This window comes from Danio rerio, chromosome 8 (genome assembly GCF_049306965.1).
Source record: "Danio rerio strain Tuebingen ecotype United States chromosome 8, GRCz12tu, whole genome shotgun sequence".
Classification (NCBI taxonomy): domain Eukaryota; kingdom Metazoa; phylum Chordata; class Actinopteri; order Cypriniformes; family Danionidae; genus Danio; species Danio rerio.
The window spans coordinates 6,757,861-6,780,012 of NC_133183.1; the positions used below are offsets into that span (position 1 = coordinate 6,757,861).

The 22,152-nt window shown below is 35.3% G+C and overlaps 1 protein-coding gene across 1 annotated transcript in view; it reads right to left on the bottom strand.

Annotated features, from left to right (window-relative positions):
• Positions 1–314: 314 nt before the first annotated feature.
• The window catches only part of ppp2r2aa (protein phosphatase 2, regulatory subunit B, alpha a), a 37,367-nt gene continuing 15,529 nt past the window's right edge, over positions 315–22,152 (bottom strand). The window contains exons 7-10 of the mRNA XM_682011.11: positions 19,571–19,735; positions 16,005–16,174; positions 6,252–6,343; positions 315–3,647 (exon numbers count right to left, since the gene is read on the bottom strand). Coding sequence (XP_687103.5) covers positions 3,368–3,647; positions 6,252–6,343; positions 16,005–16,174; positions 19,571–19,735 — 707 coding nt within the window. The 3' untranslated portion in view covers positions 315–3,367. The remainder of the gene's footprint in view (positions 3,648–6,251; positions 6,344–16,004; positions 16,175–19,570; positions 19,736–22,152) is intronic.

A 22,152-nucleotide genomic window follows, 5' to 3' on the forward strand; every position in this document is an offset into this window, starting at 1 on the left:
AGGGCGCGGGTGGTGAGGGTAGTGTCGCGGACGCCATCCTCTCTATTCTGCCGCCCTATAGACGCGGTCACGCGGATATAACTGAGGGCGCGGGTGGTGAGGATAGTGTCGGGGACGCCGCCCTCTATATTCTGCTGTCCTAGACGGCCGCCTAGAGTGCCTTGATGGACGCGCCGGCCCTGATGGTTATACAATAACTTACCTAATTACCCTAACCCGCCTAGTTTACTTAATTTAGCCTTTAAATGTCACTTTAAGCTGTATAGAAGTATCTTGAAAAATATCTAGTCAAATATTATTTACTGTCATCATGACAAAGATAAAATAAATCAGTTATTAGAGATGACTTATTAAAACTATCATGTTTAGAAATGTGCTGAAAAAAATCTCTCCGTTAAACAGAAATTGGGGAAAAAAATAAACAGGGGGCCTAATAATTCTGACTTCAACTGTGTGTGTGTGTGTGTGTGTGTGTGTGTGTGTGTGTGTGTGTGTGTGTATAGATAATTGGGTCAGACTTTACAATAAAGTTTGTGCTTACTAACATGAACCAAGTATGAACAATACTTGTGCAGCATTTATTAATCATAGTTTAACATTTACCAATGCATTACTAACATCCAAATTCATACTTATTAACATTAGTTAACGAAAATACATCTGTTCAGTGTTAATTCCTTAACTCGCGGTGCATTTACTAATGTGAACAAATACTGTAAATGTATTGTTCATTGTTTGTTCATGCTAGTAAACACATTAAATCACATTAACTAATACAACCTTATCTGTATTTTACATAACTGACTTCGCTTCTAAAAACTGTTTAAGAATTTCTTATTAGCAATTTTTGCGCTAGAAATTAAAATCGACAACTTTTGCTTGCAAATCCAACAAAAATACAATAGCGAACTCACAATTTTGAGTATCATTTATAGAATACTTTATAGAAAAATAATTAAAATAGGTAAATTGCAATATTTATCTCACTTTTCTGACTTACAATTGCAAGTTTGGATTTTTGACTTTGCATGTCAGAATTGAGAGTTTATATCTTCCATTTAAGACTTTTTTTTTGTTTTTGTAAAATTTGTAAAGTTTTTTTGTATTGTAAAATACATTATTGGCATCACCTCATTTGCATTTATTTCTTGGAATTCTAAAAAAAAGCTGAAATTGCATGGAAAAGTGTATGGAAAGCATCGTCAATGCACCGAGATATCAAATTGAACTGAATCGATGGCATGACAATCGTAACCAAACCGTGAGACCAGTGTTGGTTCACACCTCTAATAAATAAACAATGTAAATATTAAATCACACATTTGACAATAAAAACTATAATAATCGCAATATACAGTTAGGTTCATAAATATTTGGACATCGACACAATTCTAACATTTTTGGCTCTGTACAAAAAACACAATGGATTTAAATGAAACGAAAAAGATGTGCTTTAACTGCAGACTGTCAGCTTCGCTTACATCCAAATCAGGTGAACGGTGTAGGAGTTACAACAGTTTGCATGTGTGCCTCTCACTTGTTAAGGGTCCAAAAGTTATAGGACTATTGGCTTCTAAGCTTTTCTACGGCCCGATGTGAGTTATTGCCTCAATATCCCAAATACAATGAGCAGATAAAAGGTCCAGAGTTCAATTCCAGTTCATTTCAGAGTTCATTTTGCATTTGGAATCTGTTGTTGTCAATTATCAAGATGAGATCCAAAGAGCTGTTACTATCAGTCAGGCATGCCATCATTAGGCTGAAAGAACAAAACACAACCAGAGAGATAGAAAAATGTTAGGCGTGGCCAAAACAACTGTTTGGATTATTCTTAAAAAGAAAGAGCGCAGCAGTGAGCTCAGCAACACTAAAAGACCCAGAAGACCATGGACACAACTGTGGTGGATGAACAAGGTATTATTTCCCTGGTGAAGAAAACACCCTTCACAACAGCTGGCCAGAACAAGAACACTCTCCAGCAGTTAGGTGTGTGTATGTGTGTCAAAGTCAATCAAGAGAAGACTACAGCAGAGTGAACACAGAGGGTTCACCACAAGATGTAAACCATTGGGGAGCCTCAAAAACAGGAAGGCCAGATTAAGAGTTCTAAAAAAGCTTTCACAGTGCTGGAACTACATCTCAGACAGATGGGATCAAGACCAACTTGTACCAGAGTGATAGGAAGAGAGGAGTATGGAGAAGGGAAGGAACTGCTCAAGATCCAAAGCAATGAAGCATGGTGGTACTAGTGACATGGCATAGGCATGTGTGGCTGTCAATAGAACTGGCTCTCTTGTATTTATTGATGATGTGACTGCTGACAAAAGCAGCACAATGAATTCTGAAGTGTTTAAGGCAATATTTTCCGCTTACATTAAGCCAAATGCTGCAGAACCCATTGGACGGCACTTCACAGTGCAGTTGAGTATGACCCAAAGCATACTGCAAAAGCAACCAAAGGAGTTTTTGAAGGGAAAAGAAGTGTAATGAAGTGCAATTGCTAAGTCAATCGCCTGATCTAAATCAAATTGAGCATGCATTTCACTTGCTGGAGACAGAACTGAAGGGAAAATGCCCTAAAAACAAGCAAGAACTGAAGACAGTTAAGGTAGAGGCCTGGCAGAGCACCACCAGAACGAAACTCAGTGTCTGTCCATGCTTTCCAGACAAACGATTTGCAACCAAGTATTAAAAAGTGAAAGGTTGATTTATGATTATTATTCAGTTCAATTACTTTTGGACCCTTAACAAGTGGGAGGCACATATGCAAACTGTTGTAATTCCTACAGTGTTCACCTGATTTGGATGTAAATACCCTCAAATTAAAGCTGACAGTCTGCTATTATTCATTTCATTGTGTTGGTGTATAGAGCAAATAATGTTAGAAATGTGTCGATGTCCCAATATTTATGGACCTAACTGTATATACGTTGACAATTGCAAGAAAGCCTAAAAGTTTTATTTTAAGAAAAAAGGTCTAATTGTGATATTATAATTGTACATTTGAATTGTGATATAAACTCAGAATTCACAAGATTTTTTATGAGATCAGAAGTTTCTATTCCTAAAAAACTTTTAATTGAGTAATTAAAACGCCAGAATTGCTTTTGAATCCACCTGTGACCGAAACAGGCTTCCATATAAACCAGACAGATCAATGTGCAAGAACCCAATACAGTAATCCAACTAAAAATCCCTTCCTCCGGCCTACAGTGTATCAATTAAACATAACAGAATAATCCAAAGGTTTTGGTGTACTACAGTGGTTAATATTAAGACTATGAGTTTGTGCTTGGATACGAGATTAGCATGTATCCCGCATTTGACTCCTGCTTTTAGGAATGGGGACGAAGCAGTTTTGAAATTCCTAATTGAGTTTCTCCTGGAAAAGGTAAAGGTTATTGACCGTCGCCAAGGCAACGATGTTTTCCTGAGGATGCCAGGAGGTGTAGAGGATCTTGCGGCTGAAGTCCAGACAGTCGACGCCGATCTCGTTCCTCTTGCGTCGGCTGCCGGTGGACACGCGCCAGCTCTTCAGCGGGCAGCCGGGGGAGCCGTTCTCCCACGAGGCCTCTAGAGTCACGTCTCGCTGGCCCTCACGCTCAAACATCCGGAAGAAGTTGTTGTAGGAGCCAGTCATGACCTCGCTGGAGAGAGATGTGAAATAATGACACAATTAGACAACGAGTTCTTATTTTATAAAGAAAAAAAACATATACATGTAAAAAGGAATGTATTGCAACTGCTATGGAGTCAAAACCAAGCAGCAACTTCCCGCACTCCCTTGTGAAGCACACTTAAAAAAAAGGTAGCCTACTATGTAAGATGTAAAAATGATTAATGATTAAAATGGCCAATCTTTATTTTGGTCTCGTCAAAGCAAGATCTAAAATAGATCTGAAAGGATAAGGATTAAGCCAAATGAAGGTTGTATAACTTATTTTTATCCGCAATCTTATGTTCGCTTTCAGATTTCACTCCCCGGAGCATCTGACATCATGAACCCTTATTCAGGACATGTGTTAGGGATTTTAAAATCAACTCTGAATTTTTATAGGAAGCCAGTGCAATGAGGCGAGGACAGGGGAGATATGATCTCTTTTCTTAGTTCCTGTTATTAATCTGGCGGCTGCATTTTGGTCACTGACAGTTTCAATCACCACTGAGGCCCCATTTACACCAATACGTTTTAAGGCTGATTTATACTTCTGCGTCAAGCGGACTTGTATGCTACGTCGAAGCCTACGCGTGGCTGCGCCTAGCCCTGTTCGTGGCTGTTGGCGACGTTGATGCACGTCTTAAACAAAGTAACGTTGTTGTTTTGTGTTTAACTTATGATTAAAGTTGTTGAATGTACGCTGATTCCAGCTTCAAAATGAGCGAGTTTGAGTCACTTGTACACCAGCGAAGAAACTTGACACAGAGGGACATAAACACCTACCCCCTGCTAGCGTTATTGAAGTGTTAATGCAGAGCAACAGAAACAGCACGTAGAAGTATAAATGCAGGGCAATCACGCCGATCACTTGACGCAGAAGTATAAACCAGGCTTTAGTTTTAAAACGCATAACTTTTTGCTAAGGTTACACCATCTGTCCAAACTACCCCAGATATTGAGCCCTGGAAACTGAGTGTTTTCTTTTTAAAGTGCTGCTGCTTCGTGTCAGTGTGGATGGGGGGGAAACAATGACATCTGAAAATGGAGGCGTGGCTGCAGACATTCACCTTTCTGATTGGGGCTTGTTCTCAATATTAAAGTGCGCAAAGTTCAGTCTTCCCTTGTAAGTTCAGACTTTGCAAGTTTGATATGGAGAACAAACTCCCGAGGACAAGTCAGGTAAATCTTCAAAAAGAACGATGTACTTTATAGCGTCATTCACATCACCCTCTTACCGAAAAAATGAAAACATAATATAATGAACTGCCTATTTTTATTTTGATAACTTAACAGACACCAAGACTGTTGAGGAATCGTGTAGCTGCATATTTATGATTTTGATTAACGAACAGCAATTATTTTAGGCGAACAATGGAAACCATTTTGTGCCTTCTAAAATTCTTGACAGTCACCAATGTATTGCATTTGCTAAATAGAAGTATACACAATAGTAAATTTACCATAACTATCATGCATAATGTATTAGCATTGGTTAAAGGTGCAGTAGGTGATTGTCTTTAGAAGCATTTTTTGCTGTGCTGGTTGAAAGTCTCTTCACAGTTTAATAGTAATGACTAAAGTAAAGGATCTAAAATGTATTTATATGTATTTTTATATTTTGGGTAAAGCATAAAACTAAAAAATGTTCATCTAATTAAATAGAGTCGGAACTACATCTCTCATAATTCCAATAAGTAGGCCAAACTGTCTGTCAGCAAATGCAGATTTGGACAACTGCGCAGCCTTTTGTACGCAGCTCCGCCGAATGCCGCGCGATCACGAGAAAGAGAATGCGCACGCGATCAGTAAAAACCTGCTGAATCAAAACTTTTTAAAAACCTGAATCAATATTGGAGTTATCTTTGCACGCTGGAGAAAGAATGACACAACGGCTGAAGGATTTCTCTTAGACAGGTCATGTTCTGTTTTAAAACTGTTTTAGCTTCACGCAAAGCTGATGTAATGTTAGATGTTGTTGTTAAAAATGGGTTATATCTTCACAGAAGTGTTGTTCAATCACTAAAATCTTCTGATGAATGTCTGATGAAAGACCATTTTCAGTTTCATAAGGGACCTTTTACAGCATTGATGATGTAGATTTTAATTAGTTTAACAACAAAACACAAGTAAATACCACTATTCCACCTAGTCTCTGCCTATATTGTTTACCATGCAACTCTAAATATTCACTCTGAAATAGCATGTCAGTTTGGCTTGCACGCCGCCGGACGAGCACTAGCACATGAGAGAGGGTTCTTTTGCTGTGCTCTTGTTAAAGGAGGCGCGGCTCTAGATGGCAGGGGAGGGACTGTGATTCAGAGATTTATGCCAAGCTGTCAGCATTGTGGAAGATCACCTACTGCACCTTTAACGGTCAGACGCTTCTGAAAAAGTGTCTATATAAGCGAGTGATCTGTTAGTCAAAGATAAAAGCTTCAGTCTGACAGACTCTCACTGGACGCATTGATACGGCTGAGAAACCCTGCTGTGAGCCCACAGATCATGCTATTGTGCTTGTATTTTGACTAAAGACATTATCTGAACATGCTGGAGCCCTTTGAGAAACTCATAATGATATCATTACTGAACTCACCTGTCGTCGCCCCTCCAGCAGCACTCGAACTTATCAAAGATGCAGTCGTTCTCATAGAGAGAGCACAGCTTACTCCTGAGATAACCGTGAACCTGTGGACAGAGAGATGACAGTCACATTTAGACCAGAGTTACCGTTATACAATTTTGACTGAAATATTGATGATTATGATTTTTCCCATAATCAAGGAGCTCTATTTAGTGTAATCATGATTATTTAAAACAATTATCAGTCGGCCAGATTACCATAAGGTATATAGTAGAGCTGCACAATTAATCGTTAAAAGACCGCGATCTCGATTTGGCCCCACTAGACCAGGGATGTCAAACTCAATTCCTGGAGGGCCGCAGCCCTGCACAGTTTAGTTTCAACCCTAATTAAACACAGCTGATGAAACTAATTGAGTCCTTCAGGCTTGTTTGAAACCTACAGGTAAGTGTGTTGGAGCAGGGTTGGAACTAAACTGTGCAGGGCTTCGGCCCTCCAGGAATTGAGTTTGACATCCCTGGTCTAGACGATCTTAATCCAGCATTTCTACGATTCTGTCAATCATATTTTCAAGTTCAGGAGAGAAGAAAAGGCGGCTGTACGAGTCTTTTCATTGTTTCACACACGTTGCTCAGTGACATTGACACCTCCAAACAATGTTGAATGAGTCACATACTGTATTTATAAGGTTTAATTTAACTACAAATGCCATTTTTGTCTAAACATGATGTTTTCGCGATCGGGAAATCACACGTGACATGAGCTGCTGACCGTGAGCTGTTTTTAGTGAACAGAACCTGCATATGTTGCGAGTAACAGGTAGTACATTTGTAAATAATATTCAGCTTGCGGCACAGAGTGATCGTTTGGGAGCCGCGCACGAAATATGAACAAGCACTTAGCAGTCAAAATGAAACCGAAAGTGTGCACATTATTTAAATGAGCATATCACATTTTAGAGTTATGATTACAGCAAGCGTTTGATATGTTTTTTCTTTTATAGCGAACCCACAGTTGTGCATGAAAATAAATGTTTACGGTGTCAGTATAACTACTCTAGCCTATATATTGTTGAATATAATCTGATAATGGCAAATGTCTGATTTTACCAGTGAACAAAATTGTCTGATATGACAGATTGCAAGCATATCTCTCAAACATAATAATTCAACATCAGAATTATTATTAGAATAGAATTATTTATAGAAACCAGTAGACCTACACATAATATTATTATCGATGTTGTGCCATAGGTTTGTTTTTACCATACCTTTATTTTACATGTACAGAATCGAGAGAGAATCTTGATCTTTGTTTTAAGCAAAAAAAAAAAAAAAAAAAAAAAAAAAAAAAAAAAAAAAAAAAAAAAAAAAAATCGCAAATCCCATTTTAGCCAGATTCGTGCAGCTCTAGTATATAGAAGACCAAAGCATAGTGCATTCTGCACAGACCACTATAATAGCAAAATAATAACAAAAAAATAAAGTATTTTTAGTAAATAAATATTGCATTTGTGAATAAATTGTATAAATTATTTCAGCGAGCTGGCAAGGAAATATTTCACATTTTCATTCACGATGTACAAATGAAAAATCTAATAAAAAGAACTAAAAAAATTCACATTTAAGCCAAACAAACAAATAATATCACAAAAAGATAAACCTAAATTAAAACATCAATAATTAAATCCTTAAAAAAAAAAAAATAAATAAATAAATATATATATATATATATATATATATATATATATATATATATATATATATATATATATATATATATGTATGTATATATATATATATATATTATATATATATATATATATATATATATATATATATATATATATATATATATATATATATATATATATATATATAATTATATGAAGAGTTCAGATGCAAAAGCCGCTAAACGGCACTTCCACCAAGTATGAGCTAATGACATTGAGTGAATGCTTTAGGCACGTACTACATGTTCAACAAATATTTTTGCTTCAAATCATCTAAATCCCAGCGTTAGCGCATTCAGAAATAACAATTTACTGACAAAAGCTGCTAAACTCCACTTGCCTTTGACAGCACAAGCCGCTATACCCCGAGAACCAATCAGAAGGGGCGAATCGAATCATGTTTTCAATGTCACGGCTTAATATGCCGCCTTTATGAGAAGGCAGTTTTATTCCGCTTCCGATTTTAAAAGACAGAGTTTGATAAACTGGATAAGCCTGTCTGACTGTCAGTGGAAGGCAAATGAAAACGTCCCTTACCTCAAAACTCTGTGCATTATAAGAAAAAGAAAACACAATGTTCAATCAGAAGTGTAAGCAATTCATAACTTTTTTTTGTGCAGTGATGCTACTTTGAAGGAGTCCGATTTACTATACATTAAACGGCAACTCCATTTCATGAAAGACAGAGTCAAGATGCTGTGCTTTTACCCCAAGTTGATGCAATGAGGATAAACAAGAGACGAAAAAGAGACAAAGACTATGAGCATGGTGAGGATAAATGAATGACAGCTTCTGAAAGTATCTGAGAGGCGTCCCCTTTTTGCCCCGTAGGCCTACCTTGTGTTTTATTTGCTAATTTGAGCTATTTTTTAAAAGGTAAATATAATGTAAGACACTATACATCTATACATTAATTAAATCATATTACCTATACCTCTGATAAGCTTTTTATAATAATAGACAATGCACAGCTACTGATGTGTCACACTGTTTTACGCTACATTATTTGAATCTAAGAGGCTTAGTTTACAATGTTCACATTGCTCTACTTACATTAATTAAATCTTAACAATCTGTTGTCATTTCTGATATTTGGGATTTAGATTTAAAGTCAATTTTAATGTTATTAATTAAAGCACTTGACAGATTTCATTAAGGCCTTAATTTTTCAAAATACAAGCCAAGGCTGAATTAGGGTAAATAGACAAGTCATTGTATAACAGTATTTTCTTCTGCAGACAATCAAAAATATATATTGCTTAAGGGGGCTAATAATATTAACCTTAAAATGGTTTCAAAATATTTAAACCTGCTTTTATTCTAGCTAAAATAAAACAAATAAGCCTAGAAGAAAAAATATTATAGGAAATACTGTTAAAATTCCTTGCTCTGTTAAACATCATTTGGGAAATATTTATATAAAAAAAAAAATCTCAGGAGCGCTTATAATTTTGACTTTAACTGATAATCGTTTTGAATAATTGTGATCACAATTATGACCAAAATAATTGTGATTATGATTTTTCCCAAAATCGAGCAGCCCTACTATTATATATGTATTTTTAAATACAAAAAAAAAAAAATCAAAACACATGCTTAAAATTCCAACATAATAGTAAAAATAATTAAAATTAATAACTTTAAATAATTATTTTAAGTTTGCTCAAAAATGTGCTTGTCCAACGTGTCGTAAAGGCAAAATCAAAACAAATATGGCAGAGAAACGTAAATGCAGTGATTCTTCAGAGGCGAAGAAAAAGATTAGACAGTATGACAAAGCCTACCTAAATTTTGGTTTTATTGAAGGCCAAGACAAGTTAAAACTGATTAATTTATATTTTCTATACATATTATATATTAATATTACACAAACACACACATACACTATAACTATATATATATATATATATATATATATATACATACATACAGTATATATGTGTGCGTGTGTATTTATATGGTGGGGGGGCTCCAATGTTTGTATATGTTCATGGGGGGGGCCCCAAAGAAAAAGGTTGGGAACCACTGATCTAAATCATATGAGGATTCAAAGTAATGTGGACCTATAATTACAGTAACTGAAACCTATAATGAAGAAATTGCATCACAGCCAGAGTTTCTCATTAAATCCAAATACTTTACTGCCAGGTATTCTGAATTCCTGAAAAGCAATACTATCATGCGTTGCAAAAAATGTAGTTAGAAATGAATCCCTGGCGCTATCTAGTGGTCAATGGTTATACATTACTATTATCATCACCTTGGAATTATAAGGTTCTATCTGACATTGTCAAAATTGAGTTATTGGCATATTCTTATTAAATGACAACTTATCTCCATTATGGGATGTTTTTTATAAGTTGTTTACATTAAGACATTTCATTTTAAAAAAGAAATGTTACACACATACTGTTTAAATGTAAATCAAAGGCGGCAACACCAAGGCTCCAAAAATACAAATTCATTAAATTAAAAAGGCTGACACAGAGCATGTAACGTTTCGAGCCACCCGGCTCTTCATCACACAATGTTCATCACAATCAGGTGCTCCTTTTTGTACACTTCCGGATCACATGATCTCCTCAAATTACAAAAAAAAAAAATATATAAATAAACTAATTTTTTTGTGTATTTTTTTTGTAATTTGATTTGAAATATCAAAGCTATAGACTATATGTGAATGTGTATACATGTATTCATGTGTATATATGTATATATGAATGATTGTGTATGTATACATATGCATGTATGTATATGTTGGTATATATGCGAGAGGAGATCATGTGATCTGGAAGTGTACAAAAAGGAGCACCTGATTGTGATGAACATTGTCTGATGAAGAGCCGGGTGGCTCGAAACATTACACGCTCTGTGTCAGCCTTTTTAATTTAATAAATTTGTATTTTTGGAGCCTTGGTGTTGCCGCCTTTGATTTACATTTAATTTGCACTTTTTGCGGTTTTGGATGAGCACCCAATTAAGAGAGATGTGCGTGCTTTTGTACAGTTTTTACACACATACTGTTTGCAATGGAATGCAAAAACGTTAAAGCTCATTAACTCAAAATCATTCAGAACGCAGATACCTTATAATTCCAAGGTGACGTTATATTAAAAGGATCGGTTCACAAAAACTCTTTCCTTCTTTACAATCCTTTTTAATTTTAAAGAGTTTCCTGCTTCATGTATTTATTCATTCATTTTCCTTCGGCTTAGTCTATTTCAGAGGTCGCCACAGTGGAATGAATCGCCAACTATTTTTATAATTAAAATACAAGACAATAATAGGACAACACAGATCATATGACCCATGCTGATTACATATGTTCATAATTCATAAGAATTTTAGTAGTGTCCCCCCTATGAAATTAAAATCAGAGCTCAAAATGTGACAAAAGCAGATCATTTGACTCAAATCTTTTCATGGGTGCTTAAAATAAAAAAAAAAGCACACATAAAAGCACTTCATAATTTGACTCGTGTTGTATTACAATTATTCCTGGGTCCGTTCTTCGTACCTCACTTAAATGATCTAAGATGATTTGGCAGATTCTGGATCTTTTAATCTTGATAACTGATCTCTCGCTAATTTGGTTTTTCAAACAAGTTCGCGAATCAGATTAGAATGTCTGGATGAACTGATCTGAGATCGCTGCGTGTGTTGAAGGACAGATCTATCGATCCTCGAAATCATGATCAGCAATGCAACGATTGGCTGACGCCACATCAGCGTAATGACATCATCTGATTAATATTCAATTATCCATGTGAGCTAAATTACATCAAATGAGCAGTAAACAACTTGTTAAATATGAAACGCAATAACCTTCCACATTTGTTGTGAGCTGCAGGCTTTACACTTTCATGTGTCAAGTGTATTTATCATGTATTTCAATGCAAATCAATGTATTTAGTTCTACATTTAGAAAATATGTTCTTTATTATAGTAGCCGTTTTTTTAATCGGATGCTTACAAAAGCATTTTGTTATTGGTAAAGGCGTCTGTATCTTTTGTGAAGCATAATCCCTGGCATATTAACTATCAAAACATGTTTATGACTGCATTAATGTATTATTGCTTTTTTTAAAAAGTCACATATTGTGCATTTTTATTATACAAAATTTGTACTAAAGCGATCTAAAAAGTTCATATAAATAAGTTTTCTCTTTGCACCACCAGGTGGCAGTCTTTGTACTTTCATTTCGAGGGTGCAGATTGCATAAGTTTTATAAATATGTATAACTTTATTTATTTTATTCATAACTATAACTCTATAGTTTTAAAATATTTACCATTTTCCAAAGTGTATATAACTACAAGAAAATATCAGAATTCGGAACATGCTTTCTGTATTATCTTTGCTTGAACTGAGCCGATCTAATCCTGTTTATATAAATTGAACCTGCTCCCGATCATGTTTGACCTAGCAGAACTATTGCCATGACAACAACTCTCGGATCAGCTTTGAAGAACGAAACGATCCTGGATCGTGTCAAATCGTCAAAATCCAAATCCAGCTAACTGAGTAATCCACGTACGAAAAACCGACCCCTGAACTCCTAAAATAGCTCGGATTTAAGTTGCTGTTTACTAATAATCAAGAAAGACATTAACTCCTGCAAGCGAATCTGATGACTGAATGACTCAGTGAATGAATCATCTGTGATCTGCATCAATTCATTTAAAAGGCATTTTTGGGTGCTGCTTTTCATGAATGTGAATGAGAGATAGAACATATTTCAACATATTGAGGGATTATTTAATTTTCAATCTATTTCTTTAAAGTTTAACTTAAAATAGAGCTAATTTACCATCAGTTGAAATAGCAATGCTTCAACTAATGATAAAAATAATGATAATAATAAAATAAGGATTTTTTTTTATTTCTTATGTGCTATTTCCTACATTGTTAAGTTGAAATTGTTATGATAGTTTGATTCTATTCTTTAGTTTGAAGTGTTATTAATTTTTTTATTTGTCCACACATTTCAAGCATAGGCAATCTAGCATCATTTACAGGCATGCTAATGAAGCAAATTTGAATGAAGCTTTTCTGAAGTCCACATTTAATTTGGGCTGCACAATACTGTAAAAAAAACCTGACATTGCATTTATATCACAGTATATATCACAGTGAATAAGAATATAGCAATTTCAGCAGATGACTGGAATACTTTGTAAAGAATTAATAATTTTAGATGGATTAGGATGTGTCTGTAGGGGAGGAAAATATAAATAAATTAAAAAAAAATTACATGCAAAGTAAATATAACAGAGAAAATATGCAAATAAACAATGATTTATGATTTTCTAGGGATTAAAACAGCAGTAAGAAGCAGGAATTTAAATCACTGTATAATGCATGGTTTCCCCTACATTCATTTTTCCGTGGCGGGGTGCCACACCAAAATTCATCCTGCCACGACTACATTACAGCTTCTTATTCAAAATCATCTGTAGTTTTATAAATAGCGGGTTAAAATCCCACCGAAAACAAATGAAAAGGTAAGGGAATAATAACAGTGCAAATCTTTCTTTGACCGTAGTAGTGCTGTACGTGCTGTTCAACCCTTTAAGGTGACGTGCTGACAGACTGACTGACAGGTGCGTGATGCGTGAGGCCAGCAAACACGGCTTAGCTTTCAGTTATGATGAACACAGTTTCCATAATTATACTTTATTTATAGATAAAGGTCCGTGGCTCTGTATATAATAACTTTATCTTGCTGGAGTTTATAGCCGTTTCACTTTACTTCAGGACGCATTAATGCCACGGTCCGCTTCGCAAGTCTATCGGAGATATTCATAAATATTCCTAGAAAATCTAACAAATGTTGGAGACATACTCGGTACATAAACGCACTTAATCACACTGCAGCCGCGTTTATTTGAGGGCGCGCAAGAAAATCTGCACTTCAGTAGCGTATATTTGAGGTCGCGCAACAAGTTTTGTGCACGAACAGAGGAAATCGGCACTTAAGCAGAGATTGACATGCTTGTAGGCTATTACATGAATGCGATCTCAATACTGCGCCCATGACATTTGTCGATGAAATAATGACATGACATGTAGTGCTAGATCTGTGTAAAATGGACAACATCTGCCACCGCAGCTGGAAAAAATCCTAGAGGAAACACTGTAATGACAATGACAACAACGCTGTATCATTTTATTTGAGTAAATAATTATATAAAGTGTTAATCTTTAAGTGTTTAAATCTTTAAGTGTTAATCTTTAAACAATTAATCTTTAAGCTACAAACATTTAATTGACTGCCCAAGTGGCTTAAATTTGCTTTAATAACTTTCACTCTGAATTACTCCACTGTGTTGTTAAATAATGTCTGGTAAACTATAATCCCAACTACATTGCAGATCCCTGCGATGCAACTAGCGCAGACAAAAATTTTCAAATTTAAGACCTTTTTAAGACCTTTTTAAGACCATTAAGTAATAAATTTAGGATCTATATCACAATATAAAAACCACGCATACACAAATAGAAAATGCTAAATCACAAAATTAGGGGTAAAATACATTTATTTAAACTGAACACTACTAAAGGCAGGTTAGATGCACAGCAGAAAAAAAAAACATCTTAAGGCTGATGTATACTTTCGCCTGGAGCCGCATCGCGCACCTCTACTGACTGCGCACGTACCTAACGAAACGGATGAGGCTTTGTGGTTCAAAGAAACCATCGTAAAAATCAGACGGATAAATAGTAGGTAGTTTCTGGTTCTACGTCATATCAGTAATATCGCTCAAGAATTTTAAATCAAACTTTGATGTATCATTTGCTTTTGTTTATATCTCCGACAGTTCTACCAATTAAAGTTTATTGAAAATATTAATGACAACAGAACATGGGTTACTCTACAATTATATTTTACTATAGCAAAAATAAAAGCAACAAAAAAAGTACTTACTAAAATACTGACTCTTTTTTTATTTAGCCCACTCCACATTTGACATTACTGTCTGGCTAGTTTGTGTCCTCTACTTATAAGCTCAAAAGGCAATAATGGTCCAAAATTCCTGAAAGCCAAGAAAACAGGCCATCAGTATATTGTAAACCGACAGGTTCATATATTCCTTTCCAGTTATCAAAGACATAATTTGTTACTTCATTTTAGTTTTTAGCTATTACATTTTAATACTGTAATATATACATCAGTGTTAAACCTATAAATGGTGGAAAAACATATTCTGTAATATTAAAACCACCTGGGTCTCCACTTTTGCCATGGTCTCTTTTTTGGATTTAACAAACGTATCCCTCAGGTTTTTTGCTAACTTTTACAAAAACTTTGTCTTTCCCACGGTTGCAATTTCAGGCCAGGTATTTTGTCATCTGGTTCTCCCTATGATCACACATTGACGGATCATAAAGGTGTCTGCAGTCGTACCCCTTTCATACAAAATCTCTTAAGCGATTCATATTCAACTCAAATGAAACATGGTGCTGCGCGAACTGTTTACCCGAATCTCAAAGTTAGTGCGCTCCGCCAGCCGAATCATGTCGTGCCTCCGCAAACACAGCGACGACGCCACATTTGCCGCGTGCACTAAGTTCAATAACAGAAAGCTGATTAGTTATCGCCTGTTGGTCTCGTTTGAAGTTTTAATACCGCAAATTACACCACGAAAATAAAGCACAAAAAAGAATTTAAATGAGCATTAGATGTAGCGTTAAATGGACATCGGAAAAATAAGACCTGTGTAAAAATATTGAAGACCTAGAACAGCCAATCTAAGGCTTTTTAAGGCCTAAAATTTAGATTTTTAAATTTTAGACTTTGTAAGACCCCACAGAAACCCTTTAAAACAATATATTGTGCAGCCCTACATCGAATGCATGAATAAAGCAAGCAGGACATTGATATTTTCTCATGCAGATTTGGAAAAATTTGAGCATTTTTACTAAATTAAATAATGCTGTCAATTAGTATGTTGACAAAAAAGCATTTCAGATAACGGATCAGATTGTAGAATTAAATAATGAATCTGAAACAGTAAGACAGCAACTGCACCTGGTAAGTTTCCACCGGATGGCTCTCCATGTGCAGATCCCAGATCTTGAGGGTCAGGTAGTCTCTAGTCATCATGTAGCGGCCGCTGTGACTGAACTTGACGTCTGAGATGGATGAGATGATTTCAGAGAAGAAGGACCGTGTGCTGGGGTCCTCGGGCTCCTCAAACACTACACAAACATATAAATGAATAGACAACAAATATCAGTTAGAGAGGTTTTCTGCTTGGTCAGATAAAGAGCACATGTTATGCTTTTTCAGATTCTACCTTTAACGCAGTGTGAAATGCAGCTGTTTGTGAAAGTAAAATATTAAATAAGACAAATAGAGTTTTTCTTTTCAAAAAAGATAGACGCTATTATGAACTGCCTGAAATACAGTGCATCCGGAAAGTATTCAAAGCACTTCACTATTTCCACATTTTGTTTATGTTACAGCTTTATAACAAAATGGATTAAATTGACTTATTTCCTCAAAATTCTACACACAATATCCCATAATGACAATGTGGAAAAATTAGTTTTTGAAATTGTTGCAAATTTATTGAGAATAAAAAAGCGGAAGAATCACATGTACATCAGTATTCACAGCCTTCGCCGTGAAGCTTTAAATTGAGCTCAGGTACATTCAGTTTCCACTGATCATTCTTGAGATGTTTCAGCAGCTTGATTGGAGTTCACCTGTGGTCAATTCAGTTGATTGGGCATGATTTGAAAAGGGAAACACCTGTCTATATAAGGTCACAGGGTTGACAGTGCATGTCAAAGCACAAACCAAGCATGAAGACAAAGGAATTGTCAAAGGAATTGTCTCTAGACCTCCCAGACATGATTGTCGAAGCACAAGGCTGGGGAAGGTTACAGAAAAAAGTCTGCTGCTCTGAAAGTCCAATATGCACAGTTACCTCCATCATCTATAAGTGGAAGATGTTTGGAACCACCAGAACTCTTCCTAGAGCTGGCCGGCCATCTAAGCTGAGTGATTGGGGGAGAAAAGCCTTAGTCAAGGAGGTGATAAATAACCCAATGGTCACCCTGTCCAAGATCGAGCGTTCTTCTGTGGAGAGTGGAGAACCTTACAGAAGAACAACCATCTCTGCAGCAATCCACCAATCAGGCCTGTATGGTAGAGTGGCCAGACAGAAGCCACTCCCTGCCTGGAATTTGCTAAAAGGCATCTGAAGGACTCTCAGACCATAAGAAACTATATTCTCTGGTCTGATGAGACTAAAATTGAACTTTTTGGAGTGAATGCCAGGCGTTACGTTTGAAGAAAACCAGGCACCGCTCATCACCAGGCTAATACCAGCATCATGCTGTGGGGATGTTTTTCAGCAGCAGGAACTGGAAGACTAGTCAGGATAGAGGGAAAGATGAATGCAGCAATGTAAAGAGACAACCTGAATCAAAACCTGCTTCACAGTGCTCTTGACCTCAAACGGGGGCGACGGTTCATCTTCCAGAAGGAAAATGACCCAAAGCACAACGCCAAAATATCAATGGAGTGGATTTACAACAACTCGGAGAATGTCCTTGAGTGGCCCAGCCAGAGTCCAGACCTAAATCCATTTGTAGAATTTAAAGGAATTCAATGAATTTAATCTAGTTTGGATAAAGGCAGTAATATAAAAAATGTGGAAAAAGTGGAGCACTATCAATACTTTCCGAATGCACTGTATATCATCAGAAAATCTAATCTTTGATTCCTGCACAAACAAATAGAATAATTCTTCACTGTCAGTCTCTGAACAATGTCAGATTTGACCTTCAACCACTGCATTTTAACCATTGGAGGTCTCCAATAGTTTAGTTTTTCTTTGCGACATGCTGAAAAGATCCCATTTTCCACTTCAGAAGGATGTTTTGAATTTAAAACAATATAAAATAAACAATACAATTGTTACTCTACATTGTTTACATGTGCTGAGGAAGAACTGAAATTTAAATACTCTGAAGAGGGTTTGGTTTTCAACCAATCACAAGATTACTGGACTAGATCTGACCAATCTTTAGAGAGCTTTAGAGAGTACAGATCCGTGAGCCAACCATTTCAGACACTAAAAATAAGAAAGCGGATTCAACAATGGGTTTAATATATACATTTTGATTAAAAAAAAAAAAAAAAATATATATATATATATATATATATATATATATATATATATATATATATAATTGAAGGATTAGTTGACCCAAACTGAAAATTCAGGCCCACTTTACATTTTTACATTGAGTTTATGAATAAAAAACTTAAACTATCCTGTAATCTACCCATACCACCAAACCTGTCCCTTACCCTACCCGTATCCCACCTCAAGAACACCAGAAGTCTTCTGCAATACATTATCAACACAGTAAATACATTGCATTTATATTTTGATGCAAATATCTAGTAGTTAAGGCCACCATATATACAGTGGGACAGAAAATTCTGTTTAATCAATTACTCTCATACCATTCCAATACCCTTAGACATTCGTTCATCTTTGAAACAATCTTTGAAACAGATATTTTAGATGAAATCCTGGAGCTCTCTCATCCTCCATAGACAGAAATGGTCTGGAGATGTTTAAAGTCCAGAAAATTATCCAAAAGCATTGTCAAGAGATTCAACGCAACTTCAGTGGTTAAATTGTAATCGATGAATACAGATGAGAAGATAAAGGCAAACTAAGTCATATTTACATTTTGTTTTGGTGCACAAGAGTATTCTTGGAGCTTCGCATTATTACAGTTGAACTACTGAAGCCACATTGATCATTTAGACAAAGTTCCTTTTCAGGACTGTTTATGGAGGATGAAGGAGCTCTCGGACTTCATCTAATATTGAATATCTGAAATTGTATTCTGAAGATGGCAAAACATAAACAACTTTTAAAAAAAGCATAATAGGAGCACTTTAAGGCTTGCGTTATAAATGCAATCCAAAGTGTCATCATGTGTGTGTAGTAGGGCTGCACGATCACAACAGTCAGTCTGAATTATAATTGACCAGGAGCCACAGAACACATGTGATTTGTAGAGTCGCTGCGGAGTTTAATCATATTAGAGTGAAAGTTTATCAGTTGCATGTGTTTTAAGGCCTGTGACTTTTAAGGCCTTGAATGTTTAAAACATTTGGGCTTCAAAAATGTGTAACAAAGATGAATTTCATTTAATTATATAAACGTACTTCTAAACCATTTAAGCAAAATTTAAAAAACAAAAATTCTAGCCCAAATATCTTAATTTCAAAGTGAAAATAAGATTATTTTACTTACCCTAATGACAGATATTTAAGATTGTTTTAAGGAAAAAAAACACCTAATTTTGACGTATTTCTTCTAAAGGTAGAAACAAAACTACATAAAAAAATTTATTTTTATATTTGAACAAGAAACGAGACAAACGAGTCAATTTCTGTACCAGCATAATGTTGGACTCCTCAAAAACCGTCAAATAGAGCTATTCAAAACATCTTGTGAAACTGTTCATATCGCAATATTTATTGCAGAAAAATAAAATATCGCAACGTCAGATTTTTCCAATATTGTGCAGCCCTAGTGTGTAGGATGCTATGAAACTCACATTTTGAGTGTTGGTCACACAGAGCGGACGCCCTCATGTCACACAGGCGCACTGAGCCTTTGCTGCTGCCGTACACAAACGTGTTGCACTGCAGCGGGTGAAACTCTGACGCCGTGATCACCTCCGTCAGCTCCTCCATGTTGGCCGGCTTGATATCAACAATGTCTGAGTGCGTGGTTAAGGAGTACAATTCAGTATAGCAGTCACATTCATAAAATTGTCTAATAATATAAATAAAGTTCAAAAGTAAAAAAAAAAAAAAAAAAAAAAAAAAAAGGTTTGTTTAGCAAGGATGCAATAAATCAATCAAAAGGGAAGGACACCTGCAAATCGATTGTTTTGTTCCGAAACGGGAATTTAAAAATAGTTTCGCTTTGCTGTCATTTGTTGTTATTTTTATTTATGATGATGAGCAATAAGACAATATAAGCGAAAAGGTGTGCTTTCATTTTGAATGGTGACACTCACAGACATTTATAAATGTCACTAAATATAAATCAGAGGTAAGACTTTCTCAGTAAGCCTCATTTGATTTGTTAAGGGTTGTACAAATCTATCTGTTGAATCAATCAATCAATCTATTGCCTGTCCTTTTTTGTAACATTTATTTAGTTATTTTAAAATAAGAAAACAACATTTAATAACTTTGTTTTCATTATTAATTTTGAGCTTAAAAATGTTGGCTAGAATAATGCATTATAGGCTACATTAGAGAGAATTAGACTGCAGTCAGATCATGAAGCAGATCAATGCTGATCTTTCTTTAGAGGTGTCAGAAATTAACAAATCAATAGGCCGAATACAAAATATTACAAGATTAAAATATGGAATAAATATCAGATGGTAATTTCGGTCAATTTTGCTAATGGATAAACAGCACTTGGTAATATTTCAGCATGTTTTCACTTTCATATTCGACATGAAGAGCACATTAATGGTAGGAATGATATTCCTACCTACTCATAATTCTCTCTTCATATAGCCGTATATATATATTAGGGCTGTCAAAATGAGCAGGTTAAAGCATGTGAAGGGATCCCATCCCTCCCTCGGTCACCAGGTCCGCTGTACTGCGCACATTGTGTGTGTGTGCGTCTGTAGTCCACTTAGAATCCAACATGGAAATCATTCGTTTGTTATTGGCATTGATTGTTTTGAAATTCAAATGGCATTTATTGCCTGTCCTTTTATTTCTGTAATAAATATGGCGTTTCGCGATTAATCATGATTAATTACAAAAAAAAGTGTGAATAATTATGTTTTTTTAATTATTTGACAGCCCTAATACATAACCATAATATACTGTGATATAGCCTGGTTCTTTAGTTCGTTGGATTGTTTTGCTTTCTCACTACAATCAATTCGCTTCAGATATTTTGTCGCGGAGCAGCGCACGCATGCTGGATTCACATATGCCAAACAAACTGAGCTAACAGGGGAAACTTGCATTCTGTGAATGAACGTCGCCTCGTGGTTCCATCCCAAAGGGGGAAGAATTCACTTTCGCGAACGCTCACGCTCAATCTGGCCAGTTGGTGGAATGAACTCCCTAACTGCATCAGAACAGCAGAGTCACTCGCTACTTTCAAGAAACGACTAAAAACTCAACTATTTACTCTCCACTACACTTCCTAATCTGTAATTGCCTCTCTGAATATCAAACTAACTGTACCAAAAAAAAAAAAAAAACTAATACTACTAATACTTCCCTTCTTAGACTTTACAGACCTGAAACTTGCCTGTAACACCTATTCATTGTTGCTCTTAGTTGTGTAAATTGCTTCCTTGTCCTCATTTGTAAGTCGCTTTGGATAAAAGCGTCTGCTAAATGACTAAATGTAAATGTAAATACACCATGGGTCCGAAACAAAAGTCAAGGTGTGAAAGCACCTAAAAAATTTAAGATTTGGTGTATTAAGTTTATACAAGATTTATTAAGGTTTCCTGAGGATGAACTCATTTTAATAGTTGTAACAGTCACAAATATTTCTTGAGCAACAAAATCAATATTTTTACCATGTAGATAAAATAATATACATGTTTATAGCTAATTATTAAAACAGTAATGTAATACTGACGCATAAATGAAAGGTTTACCATAATTATCATTATGAAAATATAATATTTAAAGAATTCAAAACATGAATACATACGCCAGTTGTATGTAAACAACAGTAAAATATCTCCCACTGAATATTATAAAATGAGCCACAAGGGTCTGAAAAGTTTGTTTCTTGATATTTTCAATTCAATTCAGCTTTATTTGTATAGCGCTTTTACAATGTAGATTGTGTCAAAGCAGCTTCACATAAATGGTCATAGTAACTGGAACAGTGTGGTTCAGTAACTGGAACAGTGTAGTTCAGTTTTTAGTGTTTAAGTTCAGTTCAGTTTAGCTCAGTTCAGTGTGATTTAATCATTGAATTGAATTGAATTGATATTTAAAATAAATATTATCTATAATAATGAATTTTACTATACAATATTTGCTTTTTATTTCTTCATTTTCGTTTGCTTTAGTGAAATTTTAAATAGTTTTTTGTTCATAAAGGGAACTACAATATGTCTAAAACATGCATATG